General features: G+C 43.0%; 1 protein-coding gene across 2 annotated transcripts in view; it reads left to right on the top strand.

The window, feature by feature from the left end:
* The window catches only part of ITPR1 (inositol 1,4,5-trisphosphate receptor type 1), a 170,900-nt gene that overhangs the window by 78,348 nt on the left and 74,108 nt on the right, over positions 1-18,444 (top strand). The window contains exons 33-41 of one of the 2 annotated variants that reach the window (XM_061455691.1): positions 1,485-1,736; positions 2,280-2,405; positions 3,137-3,265; positions 6,142-6,168; positions 7,066-7,186; positions 7,822-8,006; positions 9,497-9,645; positions 10,501-10,612; positions 14,074-14,100. In XM_061455691.1, the coding sequence (XP_061311675.1) occupies positions 1,485-1,736; positions 2,280-2,405; positions 3,137-3,265; positions 6,142-6,168; positions 7,066-7,186; positions 7,822-8,006; positions 9,497-9,645; positions 10,501-10,612; positions 14,074-14,100 (1,128 nt within the window). The remainder of the gene's footprint in view (positions 1-1,484; positions 1,737-2,279; positions 2,406-3,136; positions 3,266-6,141; positions 6,169-7,065; positions 7,187-7,821; positions 8,007-9,496; positions 9,646-10,500; positions 10,613-14,073; positions 14,101-18,444) is intronic. The other variant, XM_061455692.1, reaches the window with a different exon arrangement.

Genomic DNA, 18,444 nt, shown 5'->3' with positions numbered 1-18,444 from the left:
GAGCTGCAGAGATTTGCAAGGTCTGAACAGAAGTTTTCACATACCATTTGGTGAAAATGACAAATTGATCCTCTCGCTTCTGGGACTGCCAAGAAGCTGACAGTTAGCTCTCACAATGCAAAAAGAGCATACAGCTACGAGAAAGCACAGGCTTTTTGTGACCGAAAGCTTTCTGAGCTCTTCACCCATAGGTATAGCGAGTGGTTGCTTCCTTAATGATACTTACAATTTACTTTCCAGGGTTCTATGCAGCAGCATGTAGGTGGGCTTAATGAAGCAACAGGGCCTTTCTCTAGCAAAACTGGCTAGGAAAGAAACCATTTCATTTCATGATCACTAATGCAGAAGGAAAGTTTTACCGTGATAGTATTTTGATGGGGATTTCTTATCTTACCAAGACCTACGTATTCAACTGTTAAGTACTGAAGGGGTCTGAGGGTCTTCATAAGTTTACGTTTGTAGGCAGCTGGGAAATTGGGCTGTCGGGGTAGAAGGGAGAGGTAATAGAAAGGTGAATAAATCCCTTTAAGCTGGATTTTGGATGTAGTCTGTTTGACATTGAGTGTGTTTGCAAGTCTGGATTTTTATTGGCCTCCTCAGCAGGGGGAGCCCAAGGATCAGGTTTGTCAAGCTCTGGCTTTTGTCTGTGGGTCTTACTCGATTGATCCAAGGTCTGCCATAGATTGTCATTCAGTTCAAAAAGGGTTTTGTGAGCTTCTCACTGTGAGTCATGTTTGCGAGATGCTCAGTAACTGGCTTCCATGGGGGTCAGCAGCTGCTGAGAAAAGGGGGTTGCCTTGGGGGTTGCCTCCTGCATTTTAGCTAGCTGTTTGCCCCAAGCCCTGCAGGAGGATAGCCCCAGACCCTGTGTGATCAGAAGTGCCCACACTTGGTTTACTCATTCTCCTTCTCTTTATGGAGTTACAGGAGGACTGAACTGCTCTGAAAATGTGGCTGTCCAGGTCTCAAATGTGAAGCTGATAGAAATCTTCAGTGTGTGACTTAACATGTCAGTTGCTAGCCTTGGAAAATTGATGATGTTTGTTCAGAAGGGTGGAATTACTGAGCCCTGCAGTCCTCCCATCCAGCATGTCCCTGGGGCGTTCCTCTGACCAAAGCAGTATGTCTACAGCTAGCTGTATTAAAAAGTCAGCTGAGGCAATATATGTGAAATAAAAAAGCACAATGGAAAGTCACAAGCTTCTTGGCACAACTTCTGTCTAAGCAGTCAGTTGGATTGACTTTGAAGTTCTTCAGCTCAGAAGTGGTAAATTCTTTAAGAGAAAATGTCATACTTGAGCCCTCTATGAAGGCAGTGCAAGGGGAATGCCCAGCTGACATGGTGGGCTGTGCTCCTTTTAAGTGTCTAAAGAAGAGCTGATCTGGATTTGCACTGTAACGGTCAGGCTTCAGATTAAGGGAGGATGCTGTGTTGATATGCATGGGCTTTGATCTGCTGATGGAATATTTCTCTTTCTTGTTAGCTGGTGAATGCAGGAGAAGATGTCCTAGTGTTTTACAATGACAGAGCCTCCTTCCAGACGTTGGTGCAAATGATGAGATCAGAGAGGGATCGAATGGATGAAAACAGCCCTCTGATGTACCACATCCACTTAGTAGAACTGCTTGCTGTGTGCACAGAAGGCAAAAATGTCTACACAGAAATCAAATGCAACTCCCTTCTTCCTTTGGATGACATTGTTAGGGTAGTAACCCATGAGGATTGCATACCCGAGGTGAGGGCTGTTTGAAGGCACTGGCCTGTATCTACTTGTAATATGCTGATTTTGGGTGAAAGAGATTCACTGTTGCTGAATCTGGGCCAGAGAAGAGTGATGGTACAGGTGGACAGCAAGCTGTGAGCTGGGAAACTGGATTCCTTCCCTGGGTCTACTGTCAGCAGCCCCAGTCAATCTGGATAGTTAAATGCTTTTATTCTTGTTTCCCTGCCCTTAAAATGGGGATGTGATGCTGTACTTGGTTATTTTATAGGGTTCTTGAGGCAGAGAGGTTTATGGAGTATGCTGCTAACCTTGAACAGATGGTTCTGCAGAGCTGGAAATGATTATTATGCTGACGTTTTGTCTGCAGTTATCCTGGTGTTTTTTATTGGATGATGCCTTGCTATTCATGGCATTAAATTTCACCAGTGCTTAAATAAAAGGAAGAAGTAGAATTACAAATTATTTATATAGCAGTTTTGATGTGACATTATATTCATTCATAATAGCGTTCAGGTTTTTATTTTCCAATGGTAATTTTTTTTCCCCTGCTTTTAGGTCAAAATTGCATACATCAACTTCTTGAATCATTGCTATGTCGACACAGAAGTAGAAATGAAAGAGATTTACACCAGTAATCATATGTGGAAGCTATTTGAGAACTTCCTGGTTGACATCTGTCGGGTATGGTTTCTGTATCCAGGAACTGAATTCAAAAAGCTTAAACGAACCTATTTAGTATAGGGCAGTAAGAATAAGACATAACAGTGCATCAAGGCAGTAAGTACCCTAAATACTGTGTTCCTTCAGATTTATATGTGCCTTCTTTTCCGTATGCCTGTGGATTTCATTAGTCATATTCCATGGAACACATTAATATTTTCCTTTAAAAAAAAAAAAACCAAACACCAGCAAACCAAACCTCAGAAAAGCCCCACACCCTGTTCCTTTGTCTAATGCCTTTTTCTGTTCTGCCACCTGGCTTGCTTATTCTGGCCAGGGTATGTGAGCTCCTTCCCAAGCAATAGTTGACGTTTTTTGGCAGGTCAAGACAAATTTTTTCCAACCTTGGCATGTGCTTGGCCATATGGCTTTTTGCCTGGGATTCCAAGTATTTCCCCATACGAAAGCATTACACCTCAGTCCTCCCTCTTCTACTACTTTCTTTTCTCTAAGGCACTCTGTTTTTTTTCCTTCCTCCTAAAAATGCTATATGCCAACACACCAAAACAGCAATAATATTGGGCTTTTGCTTTGGGGTGTGCTGGAAATCCAGAGACCCAGGTGTCATAAGTACCACTGTGGTATGGAATTGCTGTGACTACAGTAGTGTGAAATCAAGAATGCCAGTGTATAACACTTGTTAATCTACCATGGTTGAGCTGTGTCTGACCCAAGAATGAATTCTCTTGCAGGCTTGTAACAACACCAGTGACAGAAAGCATGCTGACTCCATATTGGAGAAGTACGTTACAGAAATAGTGATGAGCATAGTCACCACTTTCTTCAGTTCCCCGTTCTCTGATCAGAGCACTACTTTGCAGGTAGGAAAATGTGGAGGGACAGGAGAGTGAAATTATGCTGCCGATGTAATTATGTTCATTCCACTTTGGTTCCATTTACCAGTTAAACAGAAACACATGTGTTTGTAATGTGGAAGCAAATATGTATTCGTTGTGATTGGGATGTTTCTTTTGCTGCAGAAGTGGAAAGTTTTTTAGACCAAACATTTTTCTAGAGAAGCTCAAGTGGCGTTACTTCATTAGTGAATTCAGCTTTGTACTACCACTGACACCACACAGGTCTTTTGGAGGCAATTTCAATGTGTCATTCTCAGGTTCTGGGTGAGAAAATCACACTGTAAGTAGGGAGATGAAGGGTTTTTTCCCTGTTCAGTATTGCAGATGCATCTGAGGGCTCTGGTCATCCTCTTAGCAGCCATGGATCAGAGTACAGTTGAGTAAGATGATGTGGGCAGGTGTAGGAAAGCAAACAGCAGTTTTGCACAGTGATAGTATGTCATGTCAGCTGCCTAGCAGTGGTAAAGCAGTAGCACAGCAAGAAGGAGTTCTCCAGAGTGCCATAAAGAAGGAAGATAAAGCTTTGGTGGCAGGCTTTCCAGACAGGAGTGTTGCATTACAGAGGGTGCAAAACTGATTGTTTAAAGAAAGCGTCTTTTTATAAGAAGATTCTAATTTCCTTTATAAACATTCCAAATTAAAAAAAAAAATCATAATCCAGGAGTTCAAATGTGTTTCATTAAGCTGAGTCCTGTTATTGTCTTGTTTAAAAGTTGGGGAAACATGGAGAAGCTTAGAACTTCAGTGGGGTGACAGAAGGTAGAGATTTCCACAGCAGAACAGCAGTGTCAGGACATTGCCCTAATATTTGTATTGCAGCACAAAGATAACATCATTCTTTTATTCATAAATAACTTTTTGGGAGGAGTGTGGGTGGAGTGGTCAGGTGCCTGGCAGGTCTGTCAGAAGCTGGAGTATGGTAGCTGTTGAAACTTGATGCAGCCTCATCATGCCCAAGGCAGTTGTTCACAGTGTGAACTCCAGGTCTGTAATTCAACACGACTGGCAGCACAAGTAGGAGGCATCTGGTTAGTGGCCGTAAAGGGTATCTGGCAATTTGATGTCAGTCAAGGAAGCCATGCTAAGGCTTTGGATCATGGTGTGTTGCCTGGGTGACTGCACTGCTCTGGGGAAGTATCCATAAAACTGCTGCATGACTGTGCATCAGGTAAACACTTTGTGCTCAGTATGAGCAATAATGTTCCTGCTTTTGCTTTACTGGCTACTTGTATCTCTGCCCTCCATGAGTCAGGATGTGTATTTAACCCGTATCTGGATAATCAGTGGCCAGCCTGATCTAGCCAACTCTTTAGCATTCAGCACAGCTCTGCTTCTCATAGGCTTAGACAGCCCTCCTTATTCAGACAAGGAGATAGTCACACTGAAAGCAAGAGAGCTGTGTGTTGAGATTGGCTCAAATGCTCATAAATTGCCAAAGTGTGGGTATTGCCTGTGAGCTGCAACAGCTGTGTTTGGGCTGAGCAACTTTATTAGGGTTGCGTCTTAACACACACAAGTCTGAGCAGTGCAGCAGTTGCTTTGCTCCTCATGGACTTTACCATGTCAACCACTATTTGGTATCAGCCTCCGTGTTAGTTTGTCTGTCAGAACTTTTATCAAAAGAGAAGAGAAATTGAGATCAATTTAGCCTTGCCCCTAAGTTCTGCCGTTCTCTCTTCCCTCTGTAGTGTATACCTTGGCTGTCATGCTTTTAATTGTCATCTCTGAGTATACAGCATTTGAACACACTTCCTTACCATCATATTTTGGCCATCTGTTAATTTTATGTCAGTGCTTTTTCTTTAGCTTCTCAATCTCTCCTTCTGTCTAGGAGGATGGAGTAACTTACTTCTCTTTTTCCATCTCAGTTGATAGCTTTGTTTTCTCTGTCTTACCTAGATCTTTGCATTACATCTCTAAGCTTAAAAGCTCCGTTTCTCTCTGTTTTCCTGCCTGTCCTGACTCTTGTCCATAACAAGGCACCTTCCCATCTGAGTGCAGCCCATTGGACCACCTAGCTGGTGTACATCACTGGGTGGGAATTTTCCCTCCTGTCTGAGCTGCTGCAGGGCATCACCAGGTATGACCTGGTGATGCTGTCTCCATAGGCAAGTGACATTTGTCACTCTCCTATGTGTGGCCTTTGTATTCAGTCACTCCTTGTCCTTTCTGCTGCACCTTGTCATCTTGTTTTTTCCCATGCAAGCATCATCTCATCTCATGCTTTTTCATGTTATGGCTTGTTTAATGTGAATTGTGCCTCCTTTGAGTCAGGGCCAACCTTGCTTGTTCAAGGAACACCTTGTATGTCTGTCATACAGTTCAAATAATATAAAATTAGGAGAACATAAATTTGTCTTTTCAAAGAACAGCTGTCTAAAACTTTCCCTCTTTAACAAGTACAGTTTAGCCTGTTTTCCCCTTAAGGGTGCTGCTGCCCAAGGCTTTCCTTCACAGGTGTAGTTAGAGGGATATGGAACATGGAGTAAATTTCTTACTTGATTTATTGATGTAGTTTAAGCAAATGAAATGTCTTTGAAGCTCTTTAACACCAAAAAGTCTTTAAACATGAACTGAAAAGAGCATGTGGGTGGCTTAAATCCAGAAGCACGGCTATTTTTATTGCCCTTGGAGAATACTATTGCCTGATGTGTTCTGGGTGTTTGGTTTATTTCTAGCAAGGATAATAGGTATTTGCCTCTTAGTAATTTTTGCTTCTTGATTATTTTTTTCTTCTCCTTTTTGTACATTTCATAATGGTGTTGTGTGATGAATTGATACATTTAATTACCTAATAAATTTGGCTTTTTCATCTAACTCCACTTTTTTCTTACAAACAGGCATTAATCTTGACCAGAATAAAAGAGGTATTTTTTCACTGGTTCCTGTCTTGTGGGCTTTGCACTGTGGTGTAGTTCACTTAGCTGATAGAAACATACGTAGCTTGTAGGCACGGGGACACGAGGTATTCCCTCTCAATGTAGGTTCATTTGAAGTATTTAAAGTACTCTTTCCTCTGCAGGTAAAATAAATTAATTGTACAAAGTAATTACTGTACGAAACCAAACAGGGAGTTTTGGTCACTGTTGCTGAGAAGTTGCAAAGATGAAAAAAGAGCTCATGTGCATGTGTGTGTTGGAGTAGCTCACCTATGTGTAGTGGAAGATCACCCCGTGAAATACAGAGCTAAAAAGCACGCCTTAATTTTGATCCATAGCAGCTACAGTGCTTACCACTAACTACTACCTGTGTTTGAAGTAACACACACAGCTGGTTTCTTCAGAATATTGGATACCAGCTAATAGTACTTGCAGTAATGAGGTTTCAGCTCTGGAGCTGCTCTCTTGTTTAGCCAAGAGCAAAGTCCCATGTACCTGTGGACTATTGAGTCAGCTTCTGGTCAGCATAACAGAGGAATCTCTGTGTGCCAGGTTTGCTGATAACTCTGATTAAACTGATGAAGATGACTGCTTATTTCCTTTGCTTAGTCAAGCTTCAATTACTGAGGCTTTATGCTTTAGAAGCTACCTATTTAATGTTTCCCTTCCAGCGTTTGTTCCCACCCTTTCTATTCAGTTGCTGATTGTGTGGTAGATATGCTGTCTACAACATGAAGTTGCCTAACAAGTGGATGCAGACCAGTTAGAAATGACTGGTGTGCAGAGTCATGGCTGAAGCTGGTAACTGGTATTATACCTCAAGGTGATGCTGATACATCTCAGTATGGTGTGATGAGTTTGATTTTCTTTAATTTTGTGTTCTAGACTCGCCAGCCTGTGTTTGTGCAGTTGCTGCAAGGTGTGTTCAGAGTGTACCACTGCAACTGGTTAATGCCAAGCCAAAAGGCATCAGTGGAAAGCTGCATTCGAGTCCTCTCAGATGTAGGTAAGAAACTGACGTAATCAGAACTAACTGCTGCAAACGTGGTCATCCAGTATTTGCTGCTTACATGTCATCCTTCCAGAACGAAAGTGCAGTTTACTTCTCAGAGGTGCCACTTGCAGATAACTCGGAGCCAAGGCATAATATAAAGCCGGACTTATGTTGATATATTGTCATGGTTGAGCGATAGGTGTTGTCACTGTAACCTGAAGTGCTTTCTCCATTTAACCTCTAAACTCTCTGCAGTTCTGTTGATCTGCAGCAAAGAAATAGTTTTGTGCCACTCCTCCAAGTAATTTGTTCCATTTTTAGGAGCGAGAAGAGTAATTTGTACTGGATATGAGGCCAAATCCTGTTGGATAGGTGTACATTTTTGTTAGCGTGAGTTGTTGGGAGTCTGTGTAGGGACTCTTTCCTACTCCTGCACTTTAAAGACAGTAAACAGCCTGAGGTATGAAAGCCTTTATATATAAATGCTACACAGAGGTCTGACCCCTTACACAGGGATTGAGCATTGCAGTTTAAAATGCACACGAAGGAGATCGTAGAAGGAACTGCAAGTAGAGTTTATCTTGTTCTTGGGTTGGCTGTAATACATGGGTTTATGAAGCCAGTTCTTACTAACTTGTTTGTCGCAGCAAAAAGCCGAGCAATTGCAATTCCTGTGGACTTGGACAGTCAGGTCAACAATCTCTTCCTGAAATCTCATAACCTGGTACAGAAGACCGCAATGAACTGGCGAATGACTGCAAGGAATGCTGCCCGCAGAGACTCGGTGCTTGCTGCTTCCAGGGATTATAGGAACATCATTGAAAGATTACAGGTGACACAGCACCCCTTCCTCCTTCGATAAGCACTTGCATGCCTACACAAAAGAAGGGATTTCCTCAGTAGAAAGACATTTGGAAATTAAGTAGTCAGAATGCCACATGGTAATAAAGCTACCTGATGCTGAATATAGTAATGCCATAATACTGTATGTAAAATCAGATTGTACCCAGACAGGTAATTGAATGTGCATGGCTAATGGGTATGGAAGTACTCATCCTAGGAGATACTGGTATTTGAAGCTAGTGGTACTTGAAGTGTTCTTGTTCCGCCATTAATGGTATTTCTTTGAGGCAAGACTTTTTTGGCAGTGCAGCCTTCCAAACTCACCCGGTGTTTTGCTCCTTGTACACCAAAACCCAGTACAATGAAAGGTGCCACAGTCTTGCCTGGGAACCACTGCAGAAATTGAAATAAATAGATGTCTGCTCCTTGTGAACGAATTGCAGCTGCAGTCTTTCCCTGAAACAAACAGGTTTTGTTAATAAGACTGAACATAATGCTTCATGTCTTCATGTTAGAAATAGGGACTGATGTGTTATAGCTGTATTCTGTGTTCAGATCTTTAGACAGTTAATAAGGCCTTTTTTATACCAAATGAAATTAATCATCTTCAAATTGAAAGAGGGCAGATTTAGATTAGATATAAGGAAGTTGTTCTTCCCTGTGAGGGTTGTGAGGCCCTGGCACAGGTTGCCTAGAGAAATTGTAGCTGCCCCATCCCTGGCAGTGTTCAGGGCCAGGTTGGATGGGGCTCGGTGCAGTCTGGTCTAGTGGAAGGTGTCCCTGGCCGTGGAAGGTGTCCCTGGCCATGGCAGGGAGCTGGAACTGGATGAACTTTAGGGTCCCTTCCAACCCAAACCATGGTATGATTCTGTGATTTTTGGATGCCACCTTTATCTTTGAAGATTCATTCTCTGGTCAAAAGGCTTTTCTGGCAAACAGTTCTAACTAGCTTTATGTAAGCTTACATTGCATAATGTAAAACCACTGCCCAATGCAGTCTCATGGAAGTATCTTCTCCCTCTTTATCCATTCCTGTCTATTTGTCCATTTTAATTTGACTGAAATTCCTTTCTAGTTTCATAGGTTTCGGTATTTTCTGCCTGTTTAAGTATTAGGGTAAATGTGGTTTTATTTTTAAGCTACAGCTTTCTAAACATTAAGGAAAAGAAGGATAATTTTATTTTTGCATAATGTTAATAGTACTACCTTTCTGTAAATTCTTGTAAACATAAATAGCCTGATCATTATCGCAGAGTTAAAGTGCTGCTGTGAGTCTCATTTTTCTTGTATATCGACAATAGCATCTACAAAGACGGGAAGGTGGGGGAAGTCAGTCATCTGGGGCACTGCTGGAAATCAGAGCTCCCCTTTTAAAGACAACTATTAAACAATAAAACCTAAAGTCTTATCTGACCATATTGTGGGGTCTTTAATGTCTAGGTATTTATTGTTTAAAATCTTGGTGTGGTTATGTTCTAGGACATAGTATCAGCTTTAGAGGATCGCCTACGTCCTCTTGTCCAGGCAGAGTTGTCAGTACTGGTAGATGTGCTTCACAGGCCTGAACTGCTGTTTCCAGAGAACACAGATGCAAGGAGGAAATGTGAAAGCGGAGGTTTCATTTGCAAGTAAGTTGTACTTATGTGGTACAGTAAGTACCAAGTTGGTGCATACTTTGATGTACTTGGTGATACTTGTAAAGCACAGTATTTCATGGTATGGTAAATTCAGTTTGTCCTTGGAGGAGGGCTCATGGGCATGGGGAAAGATTGCTTGATATGCTGTCCTAGCTAATGATTTAAAATTCCTGTGTTTGCTGCAGGATAGAAGTGTCATGGACATTGGTATAAATGGGTAAAAAATGTTGAGCTGATCCCTGTTATTTGATACTTGCCTTCAACCCTAATAATGTTTGCAAGGTGCTAGATCTGCTGGGTGAGTGTCAGAGTCAGTTGTTATCACGTGCATCAGCGAACGCAGACGCTGCCCACATCTAGAGGGAAGGCAAAGGAAAGATTACAAGGCCACTTAGAGGGCAATTCAGAGCAGAATCCAGCTTCTCTGGTCACCTCATGGAGGGGTGGATTATATACAGAGTTTATAGAAACTAGGTACTTGAGTAAGGAACACATGCTGGGTAGGATGGATTGCACCATCCAGAACTCTCAGTATGGTTTTTAACAAAGTAGGATGTGGACCAGGCCCTCGCTCCCACTGTCCCTTCCCCTGGTTCCTTTCTGCTTGTGGTCAGCGGGTTTTATCTGGCTGCCTTCCTGCCCAGGTGACTGCAGTTTCCTTCAAGCTTCACCTAAGTTTGTGGTAGCAGGTTGCCCTTGAGAGAATGTTCCCAAGATGGTTGTGTAATGGTATGATAATAAAACTTGTTTGTAGCTTAAACCAATTAAGTAAGATAGCCATGTATATCTTATCCCATTTTTAGAATATTAGTACTAAAGCTGTGATTGATTGTGGGTTTTTTTCAGGTTAATAAAGCATACTAAACAGCTGCTAGAGGAGAATGAGGAGAAACTATGTATTAAAGTATTACAGACGCTCAGGGAAATGATGACCAAAGATAGAGGCTATGGAGAAAAGGTAAAGTAATTTACAGTTCATCATTCTGTGTTAAATGCTATCTTTATTCAGTAAAGGAAAATAAATTTCTTGCTCTTTCAAGCTGTGTTTTGTATGTGTCAACAGTTCTGTACTGGATCAGGAACAAAGCCTTTTTAGTCAACTAATAAGCTTACCTTTCAAGTTACATTTGAAATTGTTTCTGCTGCTTTTCTACTTTAGATTTGCAAGTTTAAGTCTTAATTCCTGCAATTGCTGGTATTGTAAAAATACCTAGTTTTACCTTTTTATGAAGGATATAACCTCTTTATCTGCTTTGTGGGTCTATTTCACTCTTGATCAGGTCACATAACCTCTCACCGAGAAGATATTTTGTAGTTTAATTTATATACATACAAGTCATCATCTTGTTGTGAATTATAGTTGGAAACTGTCTGTGGGGTTTTTTCTTTCCCTTTCCTACATCCAACTTCTTTATCTTGTTGAGAAGAACATTTTTCTGTAGGTACAGACCTATCCTCTATTTGCATCAGAAGGCTCTGTATATGACCATATGTTTGTGTATCTAGACATTCCTACAGTCAATCTCAAAATCCTAGTCTAAGGTATCTCATGCATTTCTAAGCAACCTAGGTTATTACCATACCACATGGTGGGTATACAGAGATATATACCCTCTCAGTGAACATGTTCATGAGCAATTGGCAGTTGGGACTGGGATAAGCAGTGACATGGAAAGACGCTCACTGCAAGTGGGAGTCCATGCCTGGGAGCAGATGGTTTCTCATGTCCCATTTTTGCTTGCGGTAGGTTTAAAGTTTTTGCACAGTGCTGGATTCACAGCACAAAAAGGCAAAAACTTTAGAGGTCAGACAGTTTCATAATAGCAGTAATTGTTTATAGCTGTAGCTATAGCTGCAGCCACATGGGAGGGAGCTGCTCAGAAGGCAGGGGAACCCACAGCATCACTAGGCTGAGCTGGTGTGTCGCACACAAGCTCTGCTTTGGCTAGCCTAGTTGGGAATGAAGAGGCCTCAGGAGCAGAGCACAGTGCTCTGTGCCAGTCCAGCAAGAGGCAGGCTCTGGTGCTCCAGGGACCCGAAGGAGGGAGAGCAAGTGGATTGGGGAGGCTGTGCACATGTGGGTGTGCATGTGCATGCGTGTGGGCTGTTACCCAAGCACGCCTTGCTGAGCACAGAGCAGGGCCCTCCGTGATGGGAGACTCCTAGGAAAACACCCCAAGGGTAGGGATGGCCGGTGCTGTGCTCCCTGCCCTGCCAGGGAATGCTCTTCCCACGTGCTGCCACTACCTCTTGGCTGTCAGAGGTCCAGCCCACCTCCTGGCTCCTGCTGCTGCCTTGCTCTAGACCTGCCGTTCTACCCAGGGACTTCCATTCATTTTGCAATGGCAGTGGGTTTTGGACAAATGCAGTGACCTTGAGGGAATGCCCTAATAACTGCAGAGAAGAAGGATATGTATATGGGATGGGAAGGGGAGGAGAGTAGGTAGGAAAGGGTAGGAATTGCAGGCTTCAGCTTAACTTTCAGCACATAGTCCTTTCCCGCTGCAGCGGCTGTATTGTGTGCTGGCTTGTAACAGCACAAGATGAAGTCCTGTGGAGACCTTCTGTCCTGTCCTCTCCTCAAGGTCCCATACTGAGGCATCTGTACAAGTCTGATCTAGAAGGGGACTGGTTATAGCCTGCAGAGGTTAGTCTGCTCCTGCAAAAGGGAGCTGGGCTAGGTGATCCTCTTGAATGACTGTAGTGTGCTGGTACTTCCTGTTGCCCAACATGGAGATGTAAAAGATTAAGTGTAATCACAGATTTAGTTTTACTCTTTGTTAGTGCATCTGTGTACATTCTGATGTTAAAAACAGCCGCAAGGTCACCATAAGTAATAGAAAGGGTGTATGACATGTACCATATGTACCCTATACACCAACAATGGCCAAATGAGAGTGTTGAGGGATTTTTTGGAATGCAACATGCCACTCAGATTCTTCTAAATGGAAATTCATTTACAGGAGTTCCTTAGGCTTTATTTGGCCAACTTGAGTAAAGATACAGTTAACAGAACTTGCACTGTTCAGGCCATGGAAAACCCCACAAGATTCTAAAAATCTTCGAAGTGCAGAAAATGCATTAGTTCCTGGAACAGAAGATCAGTTACATAATGCAAGATAAGAATATGCTTGCCTGTAAAATGGATTTCCAAATATGAAAAAGCAGCCGAATTGCTTGCAGATAGACTGCTAGTAGTAGTAGAACAGCTTTTACTGTCTGCCTGCGAGAAGTGCAATCGTATTTATTCTCCCCTGTGACTCATATAACTGTATTTAGTCACCACGTAAAAGGCAATACCTTTTGTTTCTAAAATCACCCTGGAGTGTAACAAAAAGGGGAAAACACTTATGCACCCATTCTAAACACAGGAGCCCCTAGGCGCATAAAGTTGATGAAACTTACTCTTGTGACCAGCATATTGATCACGCAAACAGCATTGCTTGTAGGTCAGATGCTGACAGAATTGACAGAAGTCACTTCAAAGCAGTGTTCAGCAGCAGAGCGCCACAGAAGTTTTGGCATAGCGTGTGACTTTGCTGTAATGCCATGTGGTGCTCGCTGGAACAATCTGATTTATATAAAGGTAGTGCTCCTCCTCTCACGCCTCATCTTCCAGCACAACCAATAAAGGCGGCACACCCTCCTGGCCCATGCGCTTGTCCCTTTTATAGGGGGGAAGTGTAATGAGGGCTCAGTGTTGTCCTCTCCCATTAGCAAAGGCCTTCATTAAACAGCTGGGGTTCCTCTGCAGCATGCAAAATCCATGGTGAGAACACAGATGTACAGAAGCCTGTGGGAAGGCTCGAAGTTTTACATATTGCTAAAGACTCCTCGTCTTGGCACGCGCTCAGGTTCGCTCAGTGATGGGTAGCATACTGTGGTATATTTAATAGGCAGAAAACTTAACTACATTGACAGTGTAGGCTAGACCCAAGTTTTTTACTTTGCTGAAACATGTCATTCATACACGTCTTTCTGGGTGCCTACCAGATGATTAGCCTCAGTTCTGCAGGACTCGTATTTTAAAACCCCTTCTCTGTTCCCAAACTGGAACTCCAGCCTCCTCACTCCTTCCTACTGGTGCTCACAGCTCACGCCAGTGATGACTCTCATGCCCAAGGGTGAAGTTCTTGGCTCTCGGTCAGCCAGCCCGTGTGGTTTGTTACTTGGCACAGGAACAAAGCCGGGGTGCATCCTGCCTCCGAAGCTCTCTGGCACAGCACTTCCAGCAGTGTTGGTTCCCCAACCCACCACAGCCCAGTGCTTGCAAATGTTATTCACGCCAACTGCTAAGTACAACATTGAAGTGCAGCGTTAAAGTGCTAAATGATTTATAAGATCCTAACATGAAATTTATTTGTAATTTCTCTTACTAATGCTTGCTTTCAATTCTTCCCCTTCTTTCTTTTCTGGCAGATTACCATTGAATTGGATAATGCTGAGGTTTAATTTTATTTCTTTTCTACAGTGTTGTTTCTATGGTGTTTGTTTTATGAGTAGCTCTGTGATCTGTCCTGTTGTCTCTTCAGCACTGAGCTTTCTGATTTGTACGCCTGTGTCAGTAAATTAGTTGAGTTTTCAGTCTGCTGTGTGTCTGCGCTGGGAATAGTTACCGTAACTAATTCCATATGTCATTACTTGGAATGTTAGTCCAAATGCAGTTATAATTCCTGGCAATCTGCAATCATCTGGTGCCATAGTAGATCCCATGCAGTGTTGGGACCAGACCTGAGTGCCTTTAGGGAATCAACCACTGCAACCACCATTAAAACGTCAGCATTTAACAGTGAGCCAGCATTACCAGGTCATTGGTGAACAGGCTTTTTATTTGGAAAACTAAACACTGAGGTTTAATGGTGTTCATGCCGAAGTTGGAGGAGCCCACCAGAAGCCATCTGGAGAAGACCCTGAATGAGGTGTCTCCACTTGCTGACCAGTGAGAGCCATTCCTTATGTCCTTGGGCACGGTGCAGTTGTGGGAACTGCTGAGGGCTGGGTCCTTGTGCAGAAACTGCATTGCTGGCCTTAGCGAGAAAGGTGGCAGTCATGCAGTTCATCAAAGCATCTCGCTGTCCTTCCTGTTCCTCCTTAGTCAGGCTTGGTGTATAAAGCCACGTAAAACATTTGAATGTGTTGTGAAAGCAGTGTGGTGTAACCCTATGAAAATTACTGACTTCTGAAGCTGCTTCTGTGTGAAAAGCTTCCTACCATCAAAAACGTGCCTTCAGCTGGTGGTGTTTATGCTCTATGTAGTTGTTTTATGGGTGGAAAAGCCATATTTGAGTAAGAACTTTCAGTATAACTGATATTAAGCTTTCTAAGGACTTTTAAAAGCAGTGTGTCTGTTTTGGGCACCGGTGCACGGGGAGAGGGAGGGAGCTGAGCTGTCTCTGCTGCTGCAACTTCCTCATCCAGCTCAAAAAAACCCTGGTGTGGGCGCTGAATTTGCATAAATGTATAATACTGAGAAAGTGATTGACTGGCACCTTATTTTACTGAAATACCAGGAAAAAAGAAATATTTTCCTCTCTGTGCTTTGTTTCCTGCGTTCTCTCCCAAGCCAACCTTTTCTTTGGAACAAATTTCAGCCACTTAAAATACTTAAAATGTTACTGCTCTTTATTCAATAGAATAGATAATGAAATACACCATAAATTGCTTTCTATAGAACTTGTTAATTTTGATGTTGATCAGCTAAATTTACTGAGTAAGTTTCCTTCTGAAAACACAGCAATATTTGGGGACGTTGGCTGTTGAAATGGATTTGAACCTGAACTGTTTGTCACAAAGGTAGACCAAAAAGTGGGCATATCCCCAGGGCTGGATTGAAGGGTCTTCTGTGTTGAGAAGGGCTTTTAGAGGAGGGAAGGAGAAGAATTCCCTGCAAGAACAAACCGGAGTTGTGGCTTTTTGGCTTTGTCTTTAGCCTAGCTTCTGGCTGGGACACTTGGGTTCCTGCTGTGCCACAGGTGAGTGGCATCACCTTCACCCCAGCATGTGCCTGCCCTGCCAGGGTATAAGTTACCTTCCCTAAAAAAAAAATCACAAGTCTCCAGTTTCAGCCTCAACAAAAAGCGCTTTAGGAGAAAATCCTCATCGAGGGGCTGCTGGGGTTTGCACCCTTCTGTGGAAAGGAAATGTTCTCTTAAGCATGCCCTTCCAGTTAATGTGCGTGGGAGCTGGCTGACAGGTAGGATGCGTGCAGAGAGTAAAAGTCTGACGTAGGTCTGAAGGACAGTGTTTCATATGGCACAGGTCCATGTACTGCACTGTCGTCACCTCTGACCGTGCCGGTATGAGACACCTCAGATGCATCTCCAGGCTTTGCCCCAAACTTCTAGCATTGCATAGCTACAGAGATTCTGGTGTGTTTTAATCTCTGGTGTCATTATTTTCTCTTTCTCTTTTAATATAACAAAGATATTTTCATCTCTTACCTGGGGAGTTTGCACCAGCAGCATGCTCTGGTTTTGAAAAGTCTTATCTGTAGCTCATGAACGTTTCCATCAGGCATAGGCCACTTAGACTGTATGGTGCTACAGCTTCCCAGAATAGCTCAAAAATCATATATATATATATATATATGATTTTATCTTGGAGAAACTTCAGACAGAAACTTGAATTGTTTAATTGCAAATTAAGTCATAATATGAAACTTTCCCCTTCAGTCTCTGGCTGTAATGTGCTGTCTTTGCTTGCAGTAAATCAGCCGGAGCGTGCAGAGCAATTAAAGATTTGGGCTTGAGGCTGCAAAGGAGGAACTTTATTCCCCTTCAGTGGAGCAGCTGCACGAAGGGAGCAGGTGTTTGTAACCATCAGCAATGAGAACTGGCTGCTTATAGAAAGGGATTCAGACAGGGCTTAAACCACTGACAAGTCTCAAAAGGGAATCCTGGGGTTTCCTTTTTTTTTCCCTGTCAACCCTGGAAACTATAAAGGGCAAAGAAAACGGAAATCTCCATTATTAGTAAAATTAATAACTTATTTTCTATTAAACTTGATTTTTCTGATCCGCTGATATGATTTTTATTCCTTCAGGATAAAACTCTACTAAAGTAGCTGTCTTATGGCACGATCTCCTAGTATTTATGTAATTGTATGCATAGACTCATTTATATATCTTAGTTGCTCACTGCAGGCTAATTTCAGTGAGTGGAGGTCCAAATAATAATAGATACTAAAAATGCCAGGAGGTCCATGGGTTTGTTACTGCAAGTTTTAATGGAACATTTGTGTTACAGCCCCCTTAATGTATTTGTGAAGGAAGAAAGGGAGTGCCTTTGTAGGTGGGTGAATAATGCTGGAATTCACCTCACAGCAGGAAATCCCCCATGGAAAAAGAAAGATGGTGACCGCTGTGACCTGCGCCCAAGGGCGGCAGCACCCCTGTACGTGCCTGGCTGAGCCACTGGGGTTGCTGGAGTATTGCAGTTCTGGAGAAGTGTTGTGGAAAAGAAGGGGAGGGCTAGGACAGTTTGATGCTGTTGGCCTAATTCATGTGCTTTCTATTGAAGGGTGTATCTGGAATTCCCGTTCTGTTGGACAGGGAAGGAACTGGAATTTTCTGGGGAGAACCAGACTCCATAGTCTGACGTTTGCTTTCAACATCTATTTACTGTAGTCTGAGGACCACGCACTGGTCTAGCAGAAATACAACAGTAGCATCTTTAAGCTGTTTTACAAAGTTTTTGAATGGCAGCATCCAGTGTTGGGGCAGGATTTGTGTAAAAGGTTTTTCTCTTGGGGACAGAAATTAGGATACATTGTGAGAGTCATCCTGCAGTATTTCCAAAACACCCAGGTTCCTGTAAGCTTGTAAAAGTGCACAGACGTTTGGGGTAGGGGTTGTGTAAGAATGCTGTTAAGGAGAAGAACAGGTATTGTGAAAGATGAATGTAAAGCATGATTTGTTTTGATAGAAAACCAAAACCAGCTGAAACTGTAAACTGTTTCATGCCTTACTTGCACCTTATTTGCAACATGGTTGTGTTGGTTTTATCCTGATCTTGGGGTCTCTGTGCTCGTATTTAGGTGTGTGTCAGGGCTTCTGTTTCTCTGGCTCCTTGGGCCCTCCTGGAGCATCAGGAAGGTGTTGGTAGCTGCACGGGTCTGACTCAAGCTTAATTGCTAAATAGAGTGGTCTTAACATTGCCTCTGTGCAGGTGTGTCAAGTAATAAAATAGACCCCCAAGGCAGTGCAGAGGCATTTTGTCTGTGAAAGCCCTCGGGCTGAGTCTCTCTTGATGGACTCCTTACTGGGCTGGAACTGCTGTAATCCTGGTCTTGATGGAGCTGTTGCCTATGCTGGTCTCTCGAGAAGGTGTTCAGGACCAAGATAAATTCTTCTTAAGTGCCACCAAGGGTGAATCTTCACACAACAGTGATAACTAAACCCTGGCTGTCGTTAGACACAACAGCTTAATTTGCTTTTAATTTGATCCTCAGCCTACTGAAAAGTCCAGGTGTGATAGAAATGCAGATTTGATGGCATCTCACAACTCCAGTTGAGATGGTGAGCTCCACCGTGGGTTCCCTGTGGTCCAGGACAGCTCAGGCAGCACAGCTCCCTCCCTGTTGAGGCATTTCTATTTGCGACACGCCATTCCCATCCGCTCTCCTCAGTCCAGATAGGCGTTTGGGGACACCGTGGCCCAGTTTCCACCTGCAGTGCGAGTCTTGGGCACTAAACCGCATACATCCTGGAGAAACACATTAATACTTTATGGACTGCAAAGGCGAGAAGTGTTAGCGCTGACCTGCAGGTGGCATGCTCAGGATGCGGAATGT

This window comes from Pezoporus flaviventris, unplaced genomic scaffold (genome assembly GCF_033815535.1).
Source record: "Pezoporus flaviventris isolate CSIRO_AGI_PZ_B2104156 unplaced genomic scaffold, CSIRO_AGI_Pfla_v1 ptg000021l, whole genome shotgun sequence".
NCBI lineage: Eukaryota > Metazoa > Chordata > Aves > Psittaciformes > Psittacidae > Pezoporus > Pezoporus flaviventris.
The sequence above is the reverse complement of the archived record's forward strand: the minus strand, read 5'-3'. Positions and strand labels throughout refer to the sequence as shown.